Consider the following 22,215-nt stretch of genomic DNA (forward strand, 5'->3'; position numbering starts at 1 on the left):
TCTGGTATAAGAGAAAACACAAAGATGAACAAGAGTCTGGTCCCTGACCTCAGATACTTCTTGGTCAGATTAAGGTCACAAAACCCTGTTAATAACATAGGGGCAAAATATTTTGCGTAATAGTAGTAACAGACCTCTGGTCTAGCTTCCCTGCTGTTCCTCATGACTCATCCCATGGAAATCAATGTTTGGGGACCATAGAAAGAGGAAGAGGAAGCTTACAGCCCCTACAGTGGTTCTCCTTCAACATAACTGGGCAACTTCAAGTACAAGAGCCAAGCGAGGCTGCCTTACAGGTCAGAAGTTTCTTTCCAGGTTTTGTTCCTGTCTGTGTCCTTATGAGTCTCTCTGATTTCTTGCTATGGACCCCCTCCCTTCCCCAGCCTCCTCCACTGCTTTCTATAAAACAAGATGGTTGAGAACATCTACCTGGAAAAGGCTGAAAAGATCTCGTGCAGAGTACCAGGGCCTCCAGATGAGAGAACGCCTGCTCGAACGCTCTTCAGGCACCAGAGCCACGAGAGGCTGGGGAAAGTCCCACAGGCCAGCGTCTGAACACTCGTACTCAGCCACTTGGTAGGGGTAGTGACCGTACCAGAATGGAAACATCCCATAGACCTGAGACAAGAGGGGTAAGAAGGATTCAGAATTCACATAAGAAACTCCTCTCAGATTCTGGTGCCACTGTTCACAACTCAGAATTAGTCTTATCTTTATTCCACTATAACCACTGTCCTTACTTTCTAAATTTTAATCTCGATCTCAATTGTTTAGAGAATCCTTACATCTCCTATTTCATCCTCATCCCTTATTAATATATTAACCATGCCATTCTTTCACACGCTCTGAAAACGACCTTGATTCGCTGCAAATTGTCTTCTGTCAACTCCCTCTCCCCGCCCCATTCGCAGACAACTCACCGAGCTGTTGCTCAGCTCTGTCTCAGGCCTAAGGAGTAAGACACTCTCATCTACAGCCCGGATGGCACACAGGGACGAGGGAGCTGCCTGCAGCTCCAGTTCCACCTCTGACCCTGGAAGCTGCTGGGATGGTGAGAAGCTAAGGGAAACCTGGGGGAGGGAAAGATTTAACTTGAGGATTGGATTAGCTTGGAGAGCAAAGGACACAGCGTGACCTGGATCATTGGCCAGCTATGATAGTCAACCCTCTCTTTCGTGCTGACACTTCTTTTGTTGGGAAAGTGTAGCTCATTTGGACTATTATGTTATGACGGCTGGAAAAACTGAGCAGTGCAGCAGAATGGTCTAGAAAGCTGAAAAGACAAGAAGTAGACAGAAAAACCATGCGGAATAGCCCCAGAAAACGTGTGGTTTTGCAGCATGTTTTGTGAAGAAAAGAAGCAGGAGAGAGGTGGATTTCAATATACATTGAAGATACCGAAGACACTCATGCAATAGGGCATCTGACTGCTGTATCATTTTGGTCTTATTTCCCAAAAGCTGCCTTGTCTCCACCCCCAGCACACATAAGATCTTTCTTTAGGCTGGAACTTGTCTTCACTCTCCCCAAATGCCAGGTTACCTGATTGTCAAAGCACATCTCTACTGAGAACTGCATTTTGTCAGCTATCACACCTCCACTGGGGAAAATGGCGTAGATCACCAGGGAGGGGTCGGGCGCCACCCTGGAAGTGAAGGTCAGTGAGAGAGAGAAGGAGCCTTTCGGGCCTGAAAGAGAAGGGGGGACATGCAGGGGTGAGAGTGCCCTTTCACCTGGCGGCAACAGCTCACCACGTGTTTGCGCTTCCCACTCGGCTCGCTGCGGGTCTCATGGAGCATTTACTCCCCGTTTTTCTTTCTTTCTTTTTTAAAATTTTCATTTTATTTGGAAGGCAGACAGACCATCCACTGGTTCACTCCCCAAATGCTCACAACCACCAGGGCTGGGCCAGATGGAAGCCAGGAGCCTGCAACTCCATCCGGGTCTCTCACATGAGCAGCAGGGACCCACATACTTGAGCCTTCACCTGCTGCCTCCCTGGATGTGCCTAAGCAGGAAGTTGGATCAGAAGTAGAACTGAGACCCAAACTCACACCTGGGACACAGGTGTCCAAAGCGGCATCTGAACTGCTGTGCCAAACACTTGCCCCTACTTCTCATTCTTCTGTTCTTCTAGGACTATTAATAATATTCTATTCTCATTTCTTCTCTGTGTAAGGACTGTTTTCTGGAAGTTTCAAATACCCTTTTCTCTTCCAGGAGAAGCAGGTATACTCACCTTTCTTCTTAGAATTCAGGTGTTTCTGCCCCTCCATCTCCAAATTTCCTTTCCCTATTAACTAAAGAAGAGAAGGACATAAGCAACAGCTCAGAAGTTGTAGGAGTTTTACCTCGACACTGACTCCTGAGCCTCTGCTCTCGCCAAGAAGAGAGGCTTCTATCATAGCTCCAGGGCCTGGGTCAATGCTCCACCGAGCACCCATTCACTTGTCACACAAGGGATGTTGCCAACGGGTCCTAATGACTCTTCCGGCCCTTGAGGTCTGGCTGAGTTGCACAAGGCAGATGGAAGGAGAGACAGATGTCAGAGAGCAGAGAAGCCATTCCTCACTAGAGATAGCAGTCCACTGTTCCTTTAAGATCTGCAGGCTGCTGCTTCTTATCATTATCCTTGTGACATAAAGTCAGCTAAAGTCAACCTTGTCATTTTTTTTCAGTGCAATTCAAAATTCAACAGAAATGGGCTTGTCATAAACTATACTGAGCCTCCCTACATTTGACCCCCTGAGGAGTAACCTTCTTTTCTAACTCTCGCTTCCTGTGCATTCTCACTTAAAACAGAGTCCAGTGAACTGTTTTTCTTTAACTTTTACTTATTTATTTATTTTAAAGAAAGAGAAAAAGAGAGAGAGAGTGCTCCCATCTACTGGTTCACTCTCCTGATGCCCACAACACTTGTGGCTAGGCCAAGGCCAATACCAGGAGTCAGGAACTCAATCCAGGTCTCCCACATGGGTGGTAGGAACCCCCAATCACTTGAACCATCACTGCTGCCTCCTAGGATCTGCATTAGCAGGAAGCTGGAGTCAGGAGTCAGGGCCAGGTATCGAACCTAGGTACACCTATGTAGGATGCGGGTATCTTAACGGGCATCTTAACCACTAGATCAAACACCCACCCCAGTGGATTGTGTCTAAGCAGGCTGCCTTCCATGTCCCATGGGCTGTGGGGCTGGTTCTTCCAACTTCCAGCTGACACTCAGCCATCCCACCAGGCTCAGTCTCAGCTTCACTCTTCTCCCAGGCCTCCCCACACTCTGTCCTAGGGACAATGCACACCTCCTTATTCTGTTATGTCAGGATGATGGTCTTTGGGTTCATGAAGATAGTGAAATGATAGAAGTTACTGGAATGATCCACAGGGCAGAAAGTCTCCCAGAGACTGAGGAGATGATAAGGGAGTAAAAAGACTGGACTATTTGATTTTAGCTTCACACAACTTTTTTTTTTTTTTTTTGACAGGCAGAGTGGACAGTGAGAGAGACAGAGAGAAAGGTCTTTCTTTGCTGTTGGTTCACCCTCCAATGGCCACCGTGGCTGGCGCACTGCAGCCAGCATACAGCGCTGATCCGATGGCAGGAGCCAGGTACTTATCCTGGTCTCCCATGGGGTGCAGGGCCCAAGGACTTGGGCCATCCTCCACTGCACTCCCTGGCCACAGTAGAGAGCTGGCCTGGAAGAGGGGCAACCAGGACAGAATCCGGCACCCCAACCGGGACTAGAACCCGGTGTGCCAGTGCCACAAGACAGAGGATTAGCCTAGTGAGCCGTGGCGCCAGCCCAGCTTCATACAACTCTTAATTCTTCACTATCACCAATTCTGACCAGAAAAGCTGCTTATCTATCTCCATTTTCTTCAGGCTACCAACTTGAATGAAATTGGTCTTATGTCCCATGTCCTCCTCACTCTGCCTCCCACCCAACGCAACCACCCACCTCCTTGTTGACCCTGGCCAGCAACACTTTCTCAGTTAATTTCTCATTTTATTTTCTCAATTTTCTGGGTTCCTATCCAAATCTCTTTACTCCTTAATTTCTACCTACATTGTGTAATGCAGTCACCACTAGCCATTTGCAAACACTGAGTACTTGAAATGTGGCTAATCCAAACTGAGATATGCTTTAAGTGTAACATACATACTGTTTCAAAGACTTGGTTGAAACAAAGAAGGTAAAATACCTATTAATTTTTATGTTGATTTCATGTAGAAATGACAATATTTAGAATATATTCAGTTACATAAAATATATATTAAGAATAATTTCACCTGCCCTTAATTTCTTTAATACGGCTTATAAAAATTTTGAACTTCTAAATGTGCCTTGCATGATGACATCTCCATAGATGATCTATCCACTCTCTCTGGCTGACTCTTCTCATTTCCTTTCCTTCCCGATACATTTCCACCAATTCCCATATCCCAGTCTCACATAGTAGGAGAAGATGACTTCTTGGTCAGGGCTTGCATCGGTTGGATCAATATAATAATCCACCAGAACTTCCTGGGGTTGGCCACATTTCAAGAGGCCACTTAGTGGCCGTATGTCAACGAAGCTGCGTGTGGTCTTGTAGAAGGGTCGCAGGTGCAGGTAGGCATTTTGGTAGTACCGGGGCACTTGGTCTGGATTGTATACTAAATCTTCCAACTGGAACTTGCCCTGGCAGAGGGGAGAGAGAGAGAAAGGGATAGCCTTTGAGCATCCAACCATACTAACACCATGGACTTGTCACGGTTTTCAAATCTTTGCTGCCAAAGAATGGCATGTGGGGATTTCACTAGATGCCCAGTCAGAAACTGGGCAAGGAGTTTGTACAAGTGGTTACATGCAGCAATGGTTTCATATGTGTGAGGGTGATGGGAGGGCTAAATTATAGTTGTCAAGTAATGAGGGACTGTGGGTGAGACACCTTCACAGACTGATTCCTAGGAGATAGACAAGCATAAATAAGATTATATAGGAATCAAAGATTGCATTTCAGAGATAGGAAAACTAGGTAGAGAGGATAATGAGAATGAAAGCTAACTATTTCTGGGTGGAAAGATTGAGTGATGCCTAGAGTAAAGAAATAGTAAATAAGACGTAACAGCATGGCTCCAGTTCTGTACCCCTTCCTGTGCCAACATCCTTTCCCATGTAATCTTGTAGTACTCCCTTAGTCTGAGTGTGAGCCAACATACGACTTACTATTGAGAATGGGATGTTGGCATATGCAATATAAGTAGAGACTTGAAAAAATTATTGTACAACAGCTATTGCTCTTGTAGCAATCATTGCCTCTTGGGCTAGCTTGCTGGATCAGAGGAGGCATGTGGATCAGCAGCTTACAGCCAGCTGGTTCCAGACATATAAAGAAACCCACCAAGATCAGCAGCGCTGCTTACCTGACTAGTAGAGATGCATGAGCAATGAATGCTTTTTGTTGTGTGACACTGAACTTTCAAAGCTGTTTGATAAGCAGCATTGTTGTGGTAGTTGGTAATCGATAGAAGTAATCTTCCATATACTTACCTAAAACCTAGAGTTGTTGGCCTTTCCTTTGCAGCTATTTATTTATTTATTCAAGAGGGAGAGAGAGAGTTCTGGCATTTGTTGGTTCACTTTTCAAATGTTCACAATGGCTAGGGCTGGGCCAGGCTGAAGGTGCAAGCCGAGCACTCAATCCAGGTCTCCTACATGGGTGGTGGCAGGAACCCAACAACCCGAGCCATCACCACTGCCTCCCACACTAGCATGAAGTTGGAATCTGAAGCCAGTGCCGGGACACAGGCATCCCAACTGGTGTCTTCACCACTCCATGATGGGGCAAGGGAAGGAGGAAGAGAAAGACTGGCTCCGAATCAATTCTCCCTCCCTACTCTGATGTCATGTATCTGACAGAGATGGGATAAGTTATAAGGCAGATTAGTAGAAATAGTTGAATGGATCTGAAGGGCTATTTATTTAACTAATGCTGAAGATAAAAAAGATTTAAGCAAATTTTCTTTTTGTCAACTGGGGAGCAAAACTGATGCATGAAAGAGATGAGATGGCAAATTGAGGGGTGACATGAAACGGGAGCATTTTGAAGATTTTCCCCTCAGGGAAGCCTTCCCTCCTAACAAGCTGGTACCCACGGCGCTCACCTCCAGAGAAACATCTGCCCCATTCCAAGCAACGGTATCCAGCTTGAAAGGAGCAACGCCATGGTCGTCAGTCCTCAGGGTCTGGCTGATGGATTCATTTAGGCCATAAATCACCAGGAAGACAGGATGATTCTTGAGGAGGGAGTCGTCCTGGCCCCTAACTGTGATCTGAGGGGGAAGGTCATTAGGGCATTAGAATTAGGTTTGGGTAGGTGTGGGTATGAACTAAAGTGAAGTGACCATTGAAATTCTAAGACTACACTTCAGGAAAGAGTCTGAAAAAGTGTGATTCAAGCCTCGGGAACCAGCATCTAAGAGGTACTGAGAAGCAAACAGAAAAACAAGCCTGCAGGAGGGCAAGCTTTGGGCTGTTCCCTTGCATGGGCTCCTTCCAAGTTTCTGTATGTAACTTTCCTTTTTATTTTTTTCTTTCAATTTTTTTTTTGTTTGTTTGTTTGAAAGGCAGAATGAGAGAGACAGGGAAAGAGAGAGAGAGAAAGAGATCTTCTACCTGCTGGTTCACTTTCCAATTGGTTACAACAGTCAGGGCTGGGCCAAGCTGAAGCCAGGAGTCAGGAATTCCATGCAGGTTTCCTACACAGGTGGCAGGGGCCCAAGCACCTGGGACATCTTCTGCTGCCTTCCCTGGCACATTAGCAGGAAGTTGTTTTGGAAGTGGAGTGGGCGGGGACATGAATGAACACTTCTTTATGGTATGCTGGCAGTGGCAGGCAGTGGCTTAATTTGGTGAACAGTGATGCCAGCCCCTCATTTCTTTTTCTTAAAGGAAGTCCCCCCTTCCCCTCCCAAATTGTATAATCCTTAGGCTTGAAAAAAAATATGGCTCTATCCTGGGTTTAGAGCAAAGGTGACTAAGCAATAAATGGTCTAACTACGTACCACATTATTGTGCTGACCAATTACCTGGGAAATAAAGAAAGGTAACTGAAGGAGGAGGAGATTCAGTTAAAGATCAGGAAAGAGACACTAACAATGGAAAATTTAAAATCTCTAAAGGAAATGCTTAAGGAGCTATAAGTGGCTATCTGTCAAGGAGAGTTTGATATAAACCTTGCATGGCTAAAGGAGCCCAGACTGGATGAAAACTTTGCAGCTCTTTAATTCAAACGTTTAAACATTAAAAGATGATCCCCAGGCATTAGGAGGGACTCTGAGGTCACTGAAATATTCAAGGCATGTCAAGGCATGTCTATTCAAGGTATGGGATTAAGGGTCCCATGCAAGGATGCAAGACCCCTGGGCTTTCTCATAGTTACCACTTCCTAGCTGTGTAACCTTGAAAAAGAAAAAACACTTACCACTCTTGCCTCGGTCCCCTCATCTGGAAAATGGGGCCAACAATAACATCTACCTCACAGGATAGTTGCAAAGGTTATACATGTCAAGCACTTAGAATAATGCTCAGTGAGTTATTATGTTACATGTATAGCAAGGAGGCAAAAGTGGATAGGGAAGCATTTTTTGTCTATGCAGAGACAAGTCTCAACGTACCTTCCCACTGAAAGGGAAATTGGGGTAATAAAAATCATTAGTGTCTTCAAAGGTCATTGATCCTATTTGTGAAGAAATGTAGACATCTTGAGTGATGTTGGCCTCCACTCCTGCAAGAGGAAACCATAGGTTAATGACCTGAGTACTGGTATCCTCATCTTCATGTTGTATTTATTTGAGATAAAGAAAGACAGAGTGAGCTCATTTTGTTGGCTCACTCCCCCAAATGCCTGCAATGGCCAGACAGACTAAGACAGAAGCAGGGAACTGGGAACTTGATCCAGATCACCCATGTGGTGTCGGGACTTCAATCACTTGAAGCATCAACTGCTGCCTCCTAGGGTCTGCATCAGGGGGAAGCCAGAATCAGGAATTGGAGGGAGAAATTGAAGACAAATGCCTTCCCTTCATCTTCATACTTAAAATAAAATCCCTGAGAGCAAGGCGCCATTGGAGATATGAAGCCATATGTATTCCTGGACAGTGATGCGAACCATCTCCTCGTTCTCACACTCCTGGGGAAATGGGTAATAGATGGCAGGGCGGAACCTGGCATCTCCCCTTGCCTGCTCTGGTACAGGGGAACTTCCAAACACTCAGGAGGGTGGACCTTGAGTCCTCTAAGGAGCTCTGTCCCTAGAACAGTCCAATCCCTTTCTCTTTTCTTAAGGAGTCAGGAGAATCCTGCTTACCTGTCCCTTCCTCAACCACAGAAGCCACAACATGGATATTTTGGTTGTACGTATACCCAGTGAGGTTGAAGGTAGCCATATCCACAGATGCTGAGTAGCATCCTGCTTTGTCAGTCTAGTAAGGGAGGGAGGAATGGAGGGAGAGAGAGAGGGAGGGAGGGAGGGAGGGAGAGAGAGAGGGAGGGAGGAAGGCAGGGAGGGAGAGAGAGGGAGAATGTGAGTAATCTCATCTCTGCTTCCATTTCATGAGGTATTATAGGAAGAAATAATTTCTTATTTCCATACTTTAGTTCCTCCATCCTTAAGATAGATAAACTCTTCCCATAACATGGAGCATAAAACCCGAGTATTTCTAATCATGAAGCAACTTTGAAGCTCTGAGGTTTAAAAAGACCATTTGGTTCTTTGGAAGTGGGTTAATAATGCTGTGAAATGCTTCTTACTTTGGATTTTGGTTTTTATCACTTTTCTGTCTTGATGCTTACTTACACTTTGGGACACGTGTGTGAGGTTCTTCTCTACATCCCACTTACTCACCTGTCCCGAGAGGTTCCTGCATTTGTCAGGTAGCCGTTCCTGGTCCCTCTGCAGATACCAGTAGGTATACGCCTTCTGACACACTGACACCTGCACTGCCCCCTGCATGGGCTTCCCATAGGTGTACCTGTCCAGGGCAAGTGTAAGGAGTGGGAGTTGGGAAATTCCACTGGAGATCCAGCCCTCCTCCCCTAAGCGCCAAGTGTCCTTCTTTCCCACACTCCAGCCTCAGACAGGGCCCTGACAGTCCTAGCTTTCTCCAGTTCTCTTCCTTCCCTTGCTGTACTCAGAGCCTCCGAGTCTTTGCATTGCCCAGTAAGTCCTGCCCTGAGGACAGAAGCAGATCTTTCTTTCTCCTTACTCCTGTTCCCCATGGGATTCAACATTGTGTTCTAGGCAAAGTAGAGACTAAATAATTCTGAGTGAACAATGGAAACACAATTATGAAATAGACAGAAAATACCCCAGGCTTCATATATCTCCATACCCCATCTTCCCCATCGCTTCTCTCACTAAAGCTTTAATCTCTACAAAACCAGAGTTTCTGCTCTTACCTACAACAAATTTTCACTAAGAAAGATTCCTGCACCGTCGATAATTTCTTGGGTTCCACCACTTCCACCTTAAATTTGGGCAGCACTGGAGAGAGTAGAAAGACAATTGGAAACAAGAATAGGATGAGGACATGGCCAAACAGGTAGTGGACAGAAGAGTGCCAAAACAGTGATAATTAAAGTGATTGATCTATGTGGCTGGCACTGTGGCATAGCACGTGGGGCCACTGCCTGCAGTGCCAGCATCCATGTGCGCTGGTTCAAGTCCTGGCTGCTCCATTCCCTTTTTTTTTTTTTTTTTTTTAAGATTTATTTGTTTATTTTGAAAGTCAGAGTTACACAGAGAGAGGAGAGGTCTTCCATCCGATGGTTCACTCCCCAATTGGCCACAACTGCTGGAGATGCACCAATCCAAAGCCAGGAGCCAGGAACTTCCTCTGGGTTCCCCATGTGGGTGCAGGGGCCCAACTGGTGCCAATATGGGATGTCAGTGCTTCAGGCCAGGGTGTTAAACTGCTGGGCCACAGCGCCGGCCCCAAGCTGCTTCAATTCCAATCCAGCTCTCTGCTATGGCTATGGCCTGGGGGAGCAGTGAAGGATGGCCCAAGTCATTGGGCCCCTGCACCAGCAAGGGAGACCTGGATGAAGCTCCAGGCTTCTGGCTTCAGATTGGCTCAGCTCTGGCCATTGCAGTCATTTGGGAACTGAACCAGCAGATGGAAGACTTCTCTCTCTCTTTCTCTGCCTCTGCCTCTCTGTAACTCTGCCTTTCAAATAAATGAATAAATACATATTTTTTTATTTGACAGGTAGAGTTATAGACAGTGAGAGAGAGAGAGAGAGAGAGACAGAGAGAAAGGTCTTCCTTCCATTGGTTCACTCCCCAAATGGCTGCTATGGCCGGCGTTGAGCCAATACAAAGCCAGGAACCAGGTGCTTCATCCTGGTCTCCCATGTTGGGGTGCAGGGCCCAAGCACTTGGGCCAACCTCCATTGCACTCCCGGCCACAGCAGAGAGCTGGACTAGAAGAGGAGCAACTGGGACTAGAACCCGGCGCCCATATGGTATGCCGGTGCTGCAGGTGGAGGATTAACCAAGTGAGCCACGGCGCCAGCCCATAAATGAATAAACATTAAAAAAAAATAAAGTGATTGATCTAATTAGGCAGGAGTTATTACAGTGAAATATTCCTGACATTATTAGCTGGTTTAGCACTGATTCAAGAGGAATAAAGAATCCCTCCACCAGCAAGATTTTGCTTCACCTTTGCTGATTTGAGACACAACACCCAATGTAAACCCCAACCTGTTAACTCCCCCACCTACCGTATTCCTCCACACTGAAAGTGCCGAAGGTCTTGCCCTCAGCCACGGCCACGGTGTAGGTGCCCAGCATTGCCTCCGGTGCCAGTTGGAAGGACAGGTCTACAATGCCCTGTTCAGGCACCACATCCAGCCACTGTGCAATCCTGTTGCTGTGGGGGTCCTGCGTCCATCAGAAATGTGTGAGAGACCTGCCTGGGCGCTGCCCACACCACCCTGCAGAAGGCCGGTAAAGGCTCCCCTCCATTGTTCACGACCCCCGTGGTGACCCCAGGAAGAACAGCCCCCATGTCATCCATAAATTTCTTTGTTACTGAAAGATAAATGTTTCTAGAGCGCCTACTCCTGTAGAGGAGGAAACTGGTCTTTGCGGATTCAGGAGATCAGACTGAGACCTTGAAGGTGTCAACCCCAGTTTCAGAAAGGGAGCTTTAGGATGCCCTTTGTGATGTGCACTGACGATTTCTGGCCCCTATGAAGGAACAAAGCTAAGGGAATTGACTAAGATACCTGAAAGAGAGGTAATGTGTTGGAAAAAGGAATGGGGATACCGCGGGGAATGCATCCCTCTAATGCCGTCTTTCAACTGTCGAGTGTTCGCGACCTACGGTAAGAGAAGGACAGACCCCAGCCGAGTTACGCTGGCGTGGCACAGAGGCTGCTGTCTTCATCTACAGAGGTTTAGGTGTGAGAGGAGGGGAGGGCAGAGGCAGGAGGACAGGACTAGCTGAGGTGGCTAAGTGGCTTTGTGGGCACTCAGGGTTGCTCTGCCTTCATAGTTAGCACCCGACTCTCATTCTTCCTTCTCCACAACTGAACAGGGAAGAAAAAAAATACTCCACTCACCTGCAGTTCCACAATGGAGTACTGAAAAAAGGGCCAGACAGCATGGGTTAAAGTGGGATAAGCAACAAGGTAAGTTTGCTAAAAGCAGAAATTCACAAAAAAAACTCTTCGTTCTCTTTTGCTTCTTTCTTTCTAAATAAGCTCTGTGTGTGTGTGTGTGTGTGTGTGTGTGTCCTGAGAAGAGAAACAATGGGAACAAATATGTATTGGGTGGGGGAGGAGAGAGAGTTCCTTAAAGGGGTTACCAGTGTCCAAAAGATTTGAAGAAATGGAGAACCAGACCCTTCAGCTTCTTGTGGCTGAGCTCCTCTATGACAAACATGCCCCAGAAGAAAATATTATCAGCATGGGATTCCCCAGTGCTCAAGCCTCTTCCTGGGAATCACCCATCTCCTGGCTGCTTCCTCTGCTGTCTACTCTACCAGCGGGCAGGAGCTTTAGTTCCTTTTTAAGAAACAACTGTTTTATTTATTTGAAAGGCAAAGTGACAGAGAGGAGGGGAGAGACAGAAAGATAGATCATCCCATCTGCTGGTTCACTCCCCAGATGGCTACATAGACCAGGGCTGGTCCAGGCTGAATCCAGGAGCCAGGAGCTTCATCTGGGTCTCCCATGTGGGTGCAGGGGCCCAAGCACGTGGGGGCATCTTCACTGCTTTCCCAGGCCATTAGTAGGGTGCTGACTGGAAGCGGAGCAGCCAAGACTCTTGCAATGTCAGGTTAACCCACTGTACCACAACGCTGGTCCAAGGAGTTTTACTTTCAATCATTGCAAAATGATTTTGGAAAATACACTCTTTAAAGGCGTTCTGTCAAAGAATTATGTGTAATTTCCTTAACAATGGTTGCTAAAACTATTAGATTGGTGGGGGGTGGGGGTTGTGCTTGCAATGTGGGAATTTAGTTATGGGGGCTCAGAGAGTATGTAAAGTTGCTCCAAAGTGAAGGCCAGCTTGAGTCTAACTCAGAAATGACAGAGAATGAAATCAAAGTGGTGCTTGCCTTCGATTCTTGGGCCAAGTGCCAAGTGATGCCAGCCAGTGAGGAAGCTGAGCCTCACCAAGTACAAATATCAGCTTGATGTAAGGAGTATGACAACTCTTCAGAAGATCCGAGACAGAGAGTGAGAAGAGTCAAGGTGAAATATCCCCTAAGTCTGGGGCTAATGGAAAATCAAGAGGCAAACATCACTGATGTGTTGCCATGGGTTGTCAGAAAGTACTTTTCTCAGATAAGTATCAAGAATCAGGGAGGATAGCAGTTAGCCAGAAGCAGGCTCTGGTAGGAAATATGTGTTCAGCCAGCAAACTAGCACTTCCAACTGGAAGCTGCCAGAGGTTTCTGATTAATTGAATATAGGAACCAAAGTATCAGGTCTGTTATCTCACATAGACTGGTTGGAATTAAATATTGTGCTCTGTAGACTCACAGCTTTTATCTATTTATTTCTCAGTAAAATTCTGCTAATTCAAGTGTTTCAATTTGGTGGGATAGGTTACTTATAGAAATGGAGTGGGTAGGAACAGATAATTTTTACCAGAGAAATAGAGTCTAACTACAAAAATCAAAGCACCTTTGAGGAGAAAATGTAATAGGGGTAGCTAATGAGATCAACCTCAAGGGGGCAGTAGAGACTAAGATAGTACCAGCCACGGCCACACTTTGATGCTAGCATTTCCTCTTTGCAACTCTAGAATCAACTATCTGTTAAGAAAGAAATACCCTATCCTGTAAGAAACTCCTACCTAAGAAGGGATACAGGGAGCTGGTGTTGTGGTGCAGCGGGTTACGCCTGCAACATCAGCATCCCATATCAGAGAGCCTGTTGGAGTCATGATTGCTCCACTTCTGATCAAGCTCCCTGCTAACGTGCCTGGGAAGTCTGCAAAGGAAGAGTTCCTGTTCATGGCTTCAGCCTGGCCCAGCGCTAGTGTTGTGGGCATCTGGGAAGCAAACTAGTGGATAGAAGATTTCTGTTTGCCTGTCTCTCTTCTCTCCTCTCCCCCCATTTATTTGAACAGAAGGACAGAGATAGAGAGAGTTCTTCCCTCTGCCAATTTACTTCCCAAAATGCTGCAACAGCCTGGTTTGGTCCAGATCAAACCAGGATTCTGGAACTCAATCCAAACTACCATGTGGCTGGCAGAGATCCAAGTACTTGAGCCATCACCACTGCCTCCCAAGATACACACATACACAGAGAGAATTTCTCTTGTAGAGATTCTGTTCTTTTCCCTGTTCTCTCTCAGTCTGCACTACCTCTCCCTTTGCCTCCCACCAGCCACATCCTCACCTTGTCATTCACTGGAACGAAGTTGCTGTTCAGGGTGACGATGCGAAAACGCACTAGAAGGGAACAGGCATGGTTAGCCAAAGGGAATTTCTTCCCTCCACAAATCTTCCTTCCTCCCCTCCTATCTCCTTGCATATACTTCTGAATCAGCCAAACTCCATCAGATTTTACTTTTCACAAAAAAAAAAAAAAAAAAAAAAAAAAAAAAGAGAGAGAGAGAGAGAGAGAGAAAGCCCAACGCTCTTTCTGTCTGGGACTTCTGACTCTGAACCCTCAGCATGCAACTGCCTTTCCAAGGGCGAATAAACAAAGAGCAGATGCTCCAGCCCAATGTCTTTGATGTTTTCTTATTTCTGTACAAGCAGCCTGGTTTAAGACCCAGCAGCCCAATTGCACTTGCCTAGGAGACATTTTATGCTCTGGATTTAGATACACACACAGCAGCAGCTCCACCCCGTGCTCTTGCTTATATAAAATGGCTTGGATTCAACCCCACGACACTATCCCATGAGATCTCCTTTCTTCTTGTTCTATATGCCTAATACCAAGCCACAAATCCCCTCACTACCACTGAGCACAGAAGTTTCCCAATCTTTTATCACCCCAAATGTGTCCCTTTTACCTTCTTGCCCTGGTGTGTAGATGGGTTTGTCAGTCTGTACAAAGGTGCCGCTCCCCTGCCTCTGAATCAGAACCTTTTTCTTCTCCTCAAAGTTGGTGTTAGGTCCAACTCCTGACACCCGGATTGTGGCCACTTCTTCTGTGCCACCAGCTGGAGGCGGTACCTAGCCAGGAGAGGGAAGCTCTGGGGAGCAGCAGGAGACTTGGGGGACAGAATCGACTGGCCGCCACCCAAAAGGGCAAAAGGAAAGAACTGGGTCAGATGGGGAGAGCAAGTGTAGGGCCTGCCATAAATCAGGTTGCCAGGAGAAAGAAGGGGAAATGGTATTATAAGAGGTGAAAGTGAGAAATGAAAGAGAAGAAATCCAAGGTCAAGGAAAAGGTGGGTGAGTTGTAGCCAGGAATTGACATTGACTTTTTAGGGGAGATGGGTTTAGAGTTGTGGCAAAAAGACAATAGAATTTATACTTAAAATTAGACTATGCTGAGTACCTAGAAAGGAAAGTAGGAAAGTAAAGGACCGAAGTCAAAGCAGAGTCTGTACTTACTAAAAAAGACATGCAATGTAAGTGCCTCTTCTTTACTCCAGAATGTTCTAACAACTTCTGGGTCTTGTCCTTGGTCTCCAGAGTAACAGTGAATTTTATATCATAGTACCCAGGGCTCAGATCCAAACAAACCTTCTGTGTGGAAGGGAAGTTAAGTTGGGCTGGTAATGTCACCAGGTAGTTTCTGTTAAGGGAACAAAGAGATTTCAAGCTATAATGAATCATTCATTCGATGAAAGCTAAGCACTAAACATATAGCAGTGAATTAAACAGACCAAGTCCCTGCCTTTATGAGCCTTATTTTCTATAAGAGAGAAGATAAGTAACAAATACCCCAGTGCAGAACCTCAAACCTCACACCATTAAGAAATTATGCCTAGAGTTCCAAGGTGGAGATGAGGTCTCTCCCAGAGAACAGGGCACAAGGCAACCATACAACTTAATATTTATCTTTTTGTTATTGTTGTTGAGTTTCCTCTTGAAGTCTCAGTTTTTCTCTCTGGATAAAGGATCCAAAGATGGAAAAGGCCAAAGGAGATTAAAATACACCCAAGGTTATCTTCCCTTCCCTGTATCTATGCTTGAGAAAGATAGGCAAAGACACCTGTCCTAAACAACTCTGGCAAGGCACTTACGGGTGGAGTTCTTCTGCAAAGACTGGTGATATAGTCAACATTCCTAGAAGGAGTTGAACCCACATCTCTGCGGGTGAGACAGACTCCTTGGGACCAGGAACCCGGAGTTGGCTCTCTCATGTAGCTTATATGCTAACTCCCAAAGGAGGGTAGGTGGTTTACAGTGGATGCTCTGACCAATCACCTACTGGGACCTCAGGCTAAGGTGGTAGACCAGGGTGGGACTACTATCCTCTTCAAAAAACTTGCTTCTTCCTGGCACATTCATACTGGTTCATCCAGTTTATAATACTAATTTTGGGGGAAAGCCAGAGCAGAGTATTCACAGCGGTAAAGCTCCCAGAACACATTCTGGACTCCTCCCTTTTTTTTTTTCTGGTTTCATTCCAAAGTCCCATTCTCATTTCACCTCCTTTTATTACTCTCTTCAGGAACACTTGGGGACACAGGCATGGGTCAATAGAAAAGCAGTAAACCTCTATCTAACTTGGAATCTCTAAAAAATAATTCTACTCAGTATTAGTGCATCTGTGTAGAAGCAGAGACATTTAGTTCTAGAGAGAACATACACTGGACAACCTTTCTGAGGGTAATTTTGCTGCACACATCAAAAGCCTTGAAGGTGTGCATATTTCTCTGACTCAGAAACTTCTGCCCTGGAAATGTATCCTAATGGGGAGCATGCCAGGTATCCACTGAGTTTCTCCATGGTGTTCTTCAGAGCAACAAGACTAGGAAACCATCTAGAATATAAATTAGTGAGGATGCTTTCCTGGACCAATGGTCAATCCCTGTCCAAACAACTCAAACAAAAACGGGCTTCTGGTAACTGGGCTGGATCAGAAATGAAGACAGAATGAAAGGAACCATAGCAACTCCAAAGACTTTATTTATGACCTGGAATTCGATGCTCATTGCTGCCAGAACCCACTTCTCTCAAGCTTTCTCTCTATTCACTTGGCTCTGGTTGGCCTCATTTTCTCCTCCTGCACACAGATTTTCCTTTAAGTAGTGGGAAGATGGAAATGTGAGTGTTCAACTCACATTCTTCTAAGTTTTTTTGTCTATGTTATAGGAATTTCTGAAGTAGAACTTTTTTCCTCCTTCTTTCACATCATTCTGAAATAACTGTTGTGGCGAGAGTATTGTGATAGGCAGGGCCTGGGTCATTCTCTATTCAAGGCCTGTGGGAAGGGGTACTCTGATTGGCAAGCCAACTAGAAACACCTGGAGTTAGGGAGAGGCAATTCTCCAAAGAAACAGGAGTCTACTACTACAGGAAATGGAACAGGGTAAAGATGCTAGGAAAATAAAACATTAAGTTTAGTACAATGGGGGCTGGTACTGTGGTGTAGCATGTAAAGCCGCCGCCTGCAGTGCTGCCATCCCATATGGACACCGGTTCAAGCCCTGGCTGCTCCACTTCTGATCCAGCTCTCTGCTATGTCCTGGGAGGGCAGTAGAAGATGGCCCAAGTCCTTGGGTCCCTGCACCTGCATGGGAGACATGGAAGAAGCTCCTGGCTTCGGATCAGCCCAGCTCCAGCTGTTTGCAGCCATTTGTGGAATGAACCAGTGGATGGAAGACCTCTCTCTCTCTCTCTCTCTCTCTCTCTCTCTCTTTCTCTCTGCCTCTCTGTAACTCTGCCTTTTGAGTAAATAAATAAATATTAAAAAAAAAATTTAGTACAATGTCCAGTATGAGTTTGATTAAATAGACTCTCACGTTAATATAAAGCAATACTATGCAGCCATTAAAAATAACGTTTTCTTGGGGGTGGTGCAGTGGGTTAAGCTGCTGTTTGGGATTCCTGAATCCCAAGTCAGAGTGTCTGAGATCGAGTCCCACCCCATTTCTGAGCCAGCTTTCTGTTAGTGTACCTAGGAGGCATCAGATGATGGGCCCAGTGCTTGAGTTCCTGCCACTCACATGGGAGACCTAGATAGAATTTCTGGCTCCTGGTTTTGGTCTGGCCCAGCCCTGGCTGTTGTAGACATTGGGAAGTGAACCAGCAGATGGAAGAACTCTCTGCCACTCTGCCTTTCAAATAAATAAGTAAATAAATATTTTTTAAAATAAAAATAATGTTTTCATGACAAGGGGAATTGTTTGCAGTACTGAGTGGGAGGAGGGATGTGATACAAAACACTACGTAGAATGTTTCTGTCACTTGGGATGTAAAAAGCTAGGAAGAGCATTGCTCCCTTCCTGACGTTGAGAAAAAACTTGACAAACTGTACAATTGCTTTATTGAACCAAAAAGTTGAGCCTAAGAGCTGAGCTGAGGTTGCAGGTCAAAGAAGTAGCCTGCAAACCCAGGAGGCACAATTCCTTGTGAACAGAGTGTGGAAGTGTGGACTGTCTTACCCATGCCGGAGTGGGAGAGGTATCTGGGCCATCATACAAGCAAGCGAGAAGAAAACAGTTACAGTTCTACAGGATTATGAAGGCCAAGTGCGGGCACCACAGAATTATTCACAGGCCTCTTTCCATGGTCTCCACCAGGTGTTCACAAAAACAGGGGCAGAGGGAGATACTGACTAGAACCTCCCTCAGTACTAAGGCATAGAGGAGAGCATTAGCTGCCACTTCAGGCGAGGCCCCGGCTGCCCATACTCATCTCTCAAAAGGCTTAAGATTCTGGGAAAGAGCAGCAAATCCTGTCATTGGCAAGGCACAAAGACCTATTATTGGCTGGCGCCACGGCTCACTAGGCTAATTCTCCGCCTGCGGCGCTGGCACCCCAGGTTCTAGTTCTAGTTGGGGCGCCAGATTCTGTCCCGGTTGCCCCTCTTCCAGGCCAGCTCTCTGCTGTGGCCCGGGAGTGCAGTGGAGGATGGCCCAAGTGCTTGGGCCCTGCACCCACATGGGAGACCAGGAGAAGCACCTGGCTCCAGGCTTTGGATCAGTGCTGTGCGCTGGCCGAAGCACACTGGCCGCAGCGGCCATTGGAGGGTGAACCAAGGGAAAAGGAAGACCTTTCTCTCTGTGTCTCTCTCACTGTCCACTCTGCCTGTCAATTTTTTTTTTTTTAAAAAGACCTATTATTACCAGGGGAAGGAGAGGGGTACATGGAAACAAAACAAAACATTACCTAGGGCTGGCATTGCGGCGTAGCAAGTAAAGCCCACTGCACACAACACCAGCATTCCCTATGGGCGCCAGTTTGTGACTCCAGCTGTTCCATTTCCAATCCAGCCCCCCCTCTTTAATTTAATTTTTATTATTTATTTGAGAGGTAGAATTATAGACACTGTGTGAGAGAGGGAGAGGGAGAGGTCTTCCATCTGCTGGTTCACTCCCCAGGTCAAATACAGTCTCTGCCTACTTTGTAAATAGCATTTTATTGGAGCACAGAAATATTCATTTACATATTCTCTATGGTTGTTTTGTGCTCTCATGGTAGGTTTGCAGGATTACAAGAGACTGTGGCATGCAAAGCCTGCCTTAGTTACTATTCAGTCCTTTACTGAAAAGATTTGCTGGAGTAGGATCTTAGACATAAACTGCACAAGGAAATAAAGATTTCTGGAATGATATTTTTAAAATGTAAAAGACATGAAAACAATTATTAATTGCTGTAAGAGATAAATGATTCCCTGAAGTAAAACTAGCTCATTCTGAGCAAATGGTGGAGGGGTGAGGCATTTTTTACATGTCAAGACAAAGGAAATGAACAACGCAGAGAGAAGCATTGTGTAACTTGCATAACATAATTCCTCCGGCCTTTTTTTTTTCCTTCTCTCCTATTTCGGATTTTCTCAATCTAAATTCTACTCTCGTCTTCCCTTTGTAACTTGTTCAGGATCCACTACTACCCAACTTTTCCCAGCCTGATAACTTTACTCTCTCCAGACATGAATCTTCTTTTACCTTGACTCTTGGTGCCTAGCAGATAAGATTTGTGAATTTGGGGATCCTGCTGAACATTTATGCTTCAGTCCTGTGGATCTAAGAGAGAAGCTGGAATGGAGTTGTGAGCTGAACTACAGGGGGTTTCCTGTGCGCTCAAAACCATATTCACCATAGAATGGAAAACTAGTAATGCTTGAGATACAGACTCATACTTGTCTATTTTAAATGTATTTAGCATGGTTTCCTAGGAAGCTAATTTTACTGCTAGGGAGGATTTAGAACAGCTACTTACTGTCCCAGGAACCAAAAGACACCAATCCTGCAGAGAAAGATAATGGTGCAAAGAATCTATATAGGAGGTACCATTTATTAGCTGTGGGACTCATGACAAGTTATTAACCTCCCTCCAGATTCTCATCTGTACATTGAAGATAAGAACAGCACATGGTGTACAGAATTGGTGGAAGTGTCAAAAAATTTGCTGCATGGAAAGTTCTAGAACAGTGCCAGGAGCACAGTAAGATTCATACAAATGTTAGCTTTAAGTTTTTGTGTTTTCAAATATTTCATTTCGTTGAAAGGCAGAGTTGCAGAGACAGAGGGAGGGAAGAAGAGAGAGAAAAGATCTTTCATCTGCTGGTTCACTTCCCAGATGGCCACAATGGCCAGGGCTGGACCAGGTTGAAGCCAGGTGCCTGGAACTCCATCTGGGTCTCCTATGAGAGTGCAGCTGCTCTCCCTGGTGTGTTAGTAGGGAGCTGGATCAGAAGTAGAGCATCCAGGATACGAATCATGAGCCTTATGAGATGTCAGCATTACAGGCAGTGGCTTAAACCACAGTACCACAAACTGTCCCCAAGCTTTATGGTTTTTGAAGATTATCATGGAGCAGTCTTTATCAAGGTTAGCAACATTGAGGCAATCAGAATTTTGAAGAGTTAAATAAGGCAAGATTTGTCTTACAATGAAAATAGAGCTAACAGTATTGAATTTTGCAGTTAAAAATGGTTAAGAGGGAGGTGGGCAGTTGGCACAGTAGTTATGATGCTGTTTGGGACACCTGCACCCCATTTCAGAGTGCCTGGTTAGTTAGAGTCCCAACTTCTAATTCAGTCTCCTGCTAATGTGCATCCTGGGAGGCAGCAGGTGATGGCTCAAGTACTTGGGTCCCTGCCACCCGTGTGGGAGACCCAGATTGAGTTCCCAGCTCCTGACTTTGGCCTGGCCCGGTCTTGGCTATTGCAGGTATTTGGAGAGTGAACCAGACAGTGGAAGATCTGTGTGTGTGTGTGTGTGTTGCTCTTTCAAATGAAATGAAAATAAATAAGTTTTAAAATATTTTAAAAACATGGTTAAGAAAGTACCTTTTATATTATGTGGGGATTAAAAATTTATCAAAATTTAACTTTAAAACAATGCTACTAAAAATCTACAGACTGAAGCAAAACTGGACAAATTAGTCATAATATTTTTAAATGAAAGCAACTTTTATTAAAAAAAATTATAGGCAGATTCGTGTCTGCTTGAGTGCACGAAGGGTTCCAAAAGCTCTTAAGGCACAGAAAGACATCAAAGCAGGCAGAGAAATCCTGAAAGACAGCTTCACACACATGCTTCTCTCCCTGACTTTCCCCTTGTCTAGGTTGTCCTACTGCTTCCCTACCCAAAGAATGTCTCATCCATCATCTTTCCAGATTCAACCAACTCCTCCCTACAGGCGGGTCTAAATGGCTTCATCATCTTTTTAATTTTATTTATTTACTTATTTGAAAAGCAGAGCTACACAGAGAGAGAATCTTTCATCTACTGGTTCACCCCCCAAATGGCTATAACAGCTGGGGCTGGGCCAGGCTGAAGCCAGGAGCCAAGAATTCTATCCAGGTCTCCCATGTGGGTGGCAGGGACCCAAGCACTTGAAATGTCTTCCACTGGCTTTCCAGGTGCATTGACAGGGAGCTGGATCGGAAGTGGAGCGGGTGAGGTCCAAACCAGTGCCCATATGGGATGCTGGCATCTCAGGCAGAAGCTTTACCCGCTGTGCTACAACACAGGCCCCCACCTCACCATCTTTCTTCACTCCTAATAGAACCAATTTTCTTTTTTTCTGTGCCCCCAAACTTTAGTGACTTGCAAACATGACCACTGCACCAGTTACCTTGTATTTTTTCCTCTTTGTTTATATGACATACTTCCCATCTGGACAGCAAAACCCATTAGAGAACCAAGGCTTTTCCCTCTAACACAGGTACCCAGTGTGAATGAATACATGAGAAACAAAGGGCAAAGATGATCTCACTTCCTGTTCACCTATTTATTTTTATTGCCTTCAAATTCTTCCTGCTCCTGTTGCACAAACCATTTCAGTGTTCTTTCTCTATTCAGGGCTCTGCTTTGGTAAAGATTTTACACTTAATGCCATAATTAATTAACTATGCTTTTTTTTTTTTTTTTTTTTTTACAGCTAACCTCACATACTTACAAACCAAGAGAGAAAAAAAATCCATCTTTTTTTTCAATTTATCACTAAGGGAGACATGAAAAAAAATCCTTGTTAAAATACATTTTGCTAGGGAGCAGGCATTTGGTGCCCCAGTTAAGGTCCTGCTAGGGATGCCCACTTCCCATATCAGAGTGTCTGGTTCAAGTCCCAGCTCT

At 45.4% G+C, this 22,215-nt stretch overlaps 1 protein-coding gene across 3 annotated transcripts in view; it reads right to left on the bottom strand.

Moving 5' to 3' along the window:
• A2ML1 (alpha-2-macroglobulin like 1) overlaps positions 1-15,842 on the bottom strand; it is a 41,744-nt gene extending 25,902 nt beyond the window's left edge. For 2 of the 3 annotated variants that reach the window (XM_008259799.5, XM_017343425.4), the window contains exons 1-16: positions 15,706-15,841; positions 15,071-15,254; positions 14,524-14,686; positions 13,902-13,954; positions 11,610-11,630; positions 10,767-10,926; positions 9,441-9,525; positions 8,887-9,013; positions 8,350-8,464; positions 7,658-7,767; positions 6,146-6,313; positions 4,452-4,679; positions 2,240-2,300; positions 1,543-1,688; positions 921-1,070; positions 430-618 (exon numbers count right to left, since the gene is read on the bottom strand). In XM_008259799.5, the coding sequence (XP_008258021.5) occupies positions 430-618; positions 921-1,070; positions 1,543-1,688; positions 2,240-2,300; positions 4,452-4,679; positions 6,146-6,313; positions 7,658-7,767; positions 8,350-8,464; positions 8,887-9,013; positions 9,441-9,525; positions 10,767-10,926; positions 11,610-11,630; positions 13,902-13,954; positions 14,524-14,686; positions 15,071-15,254; positions 15,706-15,770 (2,025 nt within the window). In that variant the 5' untranslated portion in view covers positions 15,771-15,841. Of the gene's footprint in view, positions 1-429; positions 619-920; positions 1,071-1,542; positions 1,689-2,239; positions 2,301-4,451; positions 4,680-6,145; positions 6,314-7,657; positions 7,768-8,349; positions 8,465-8,886; positions 9,014-9,440; positions 9,526-10,766; positions 10,927-11,609; positions 11,631-13,901; positions 13,955-14,523; positions 14,687-15,070; positions 15,255-15,705 lie in introns of all 3 variants that reach the window. The other variant, XM_089304498.1, reaches the window with a different exon arrangement.
• Between the last annotated feature and the right edge of the window lie 6,373 nt (positions 15,843-22,215).

Source organism: Oryctolagus cuniculus, chromosome 9, assembly GCF_051225735.1.
Source record: "Oryctolagus cuniculus isolate XC-2025 breed Fujian yellow rabbit chromosome 9, ASM5122573v1, whole genome shotgun sequence".
In the NCBI taxonomy this organism is placed as follows: domain Eukaryota; kingdom Metazoa; phylum Chordata; class Mammalia; order Lagomorpha; family Leporidae; genus Oryctolagus; species Oryctolagus cuniculus.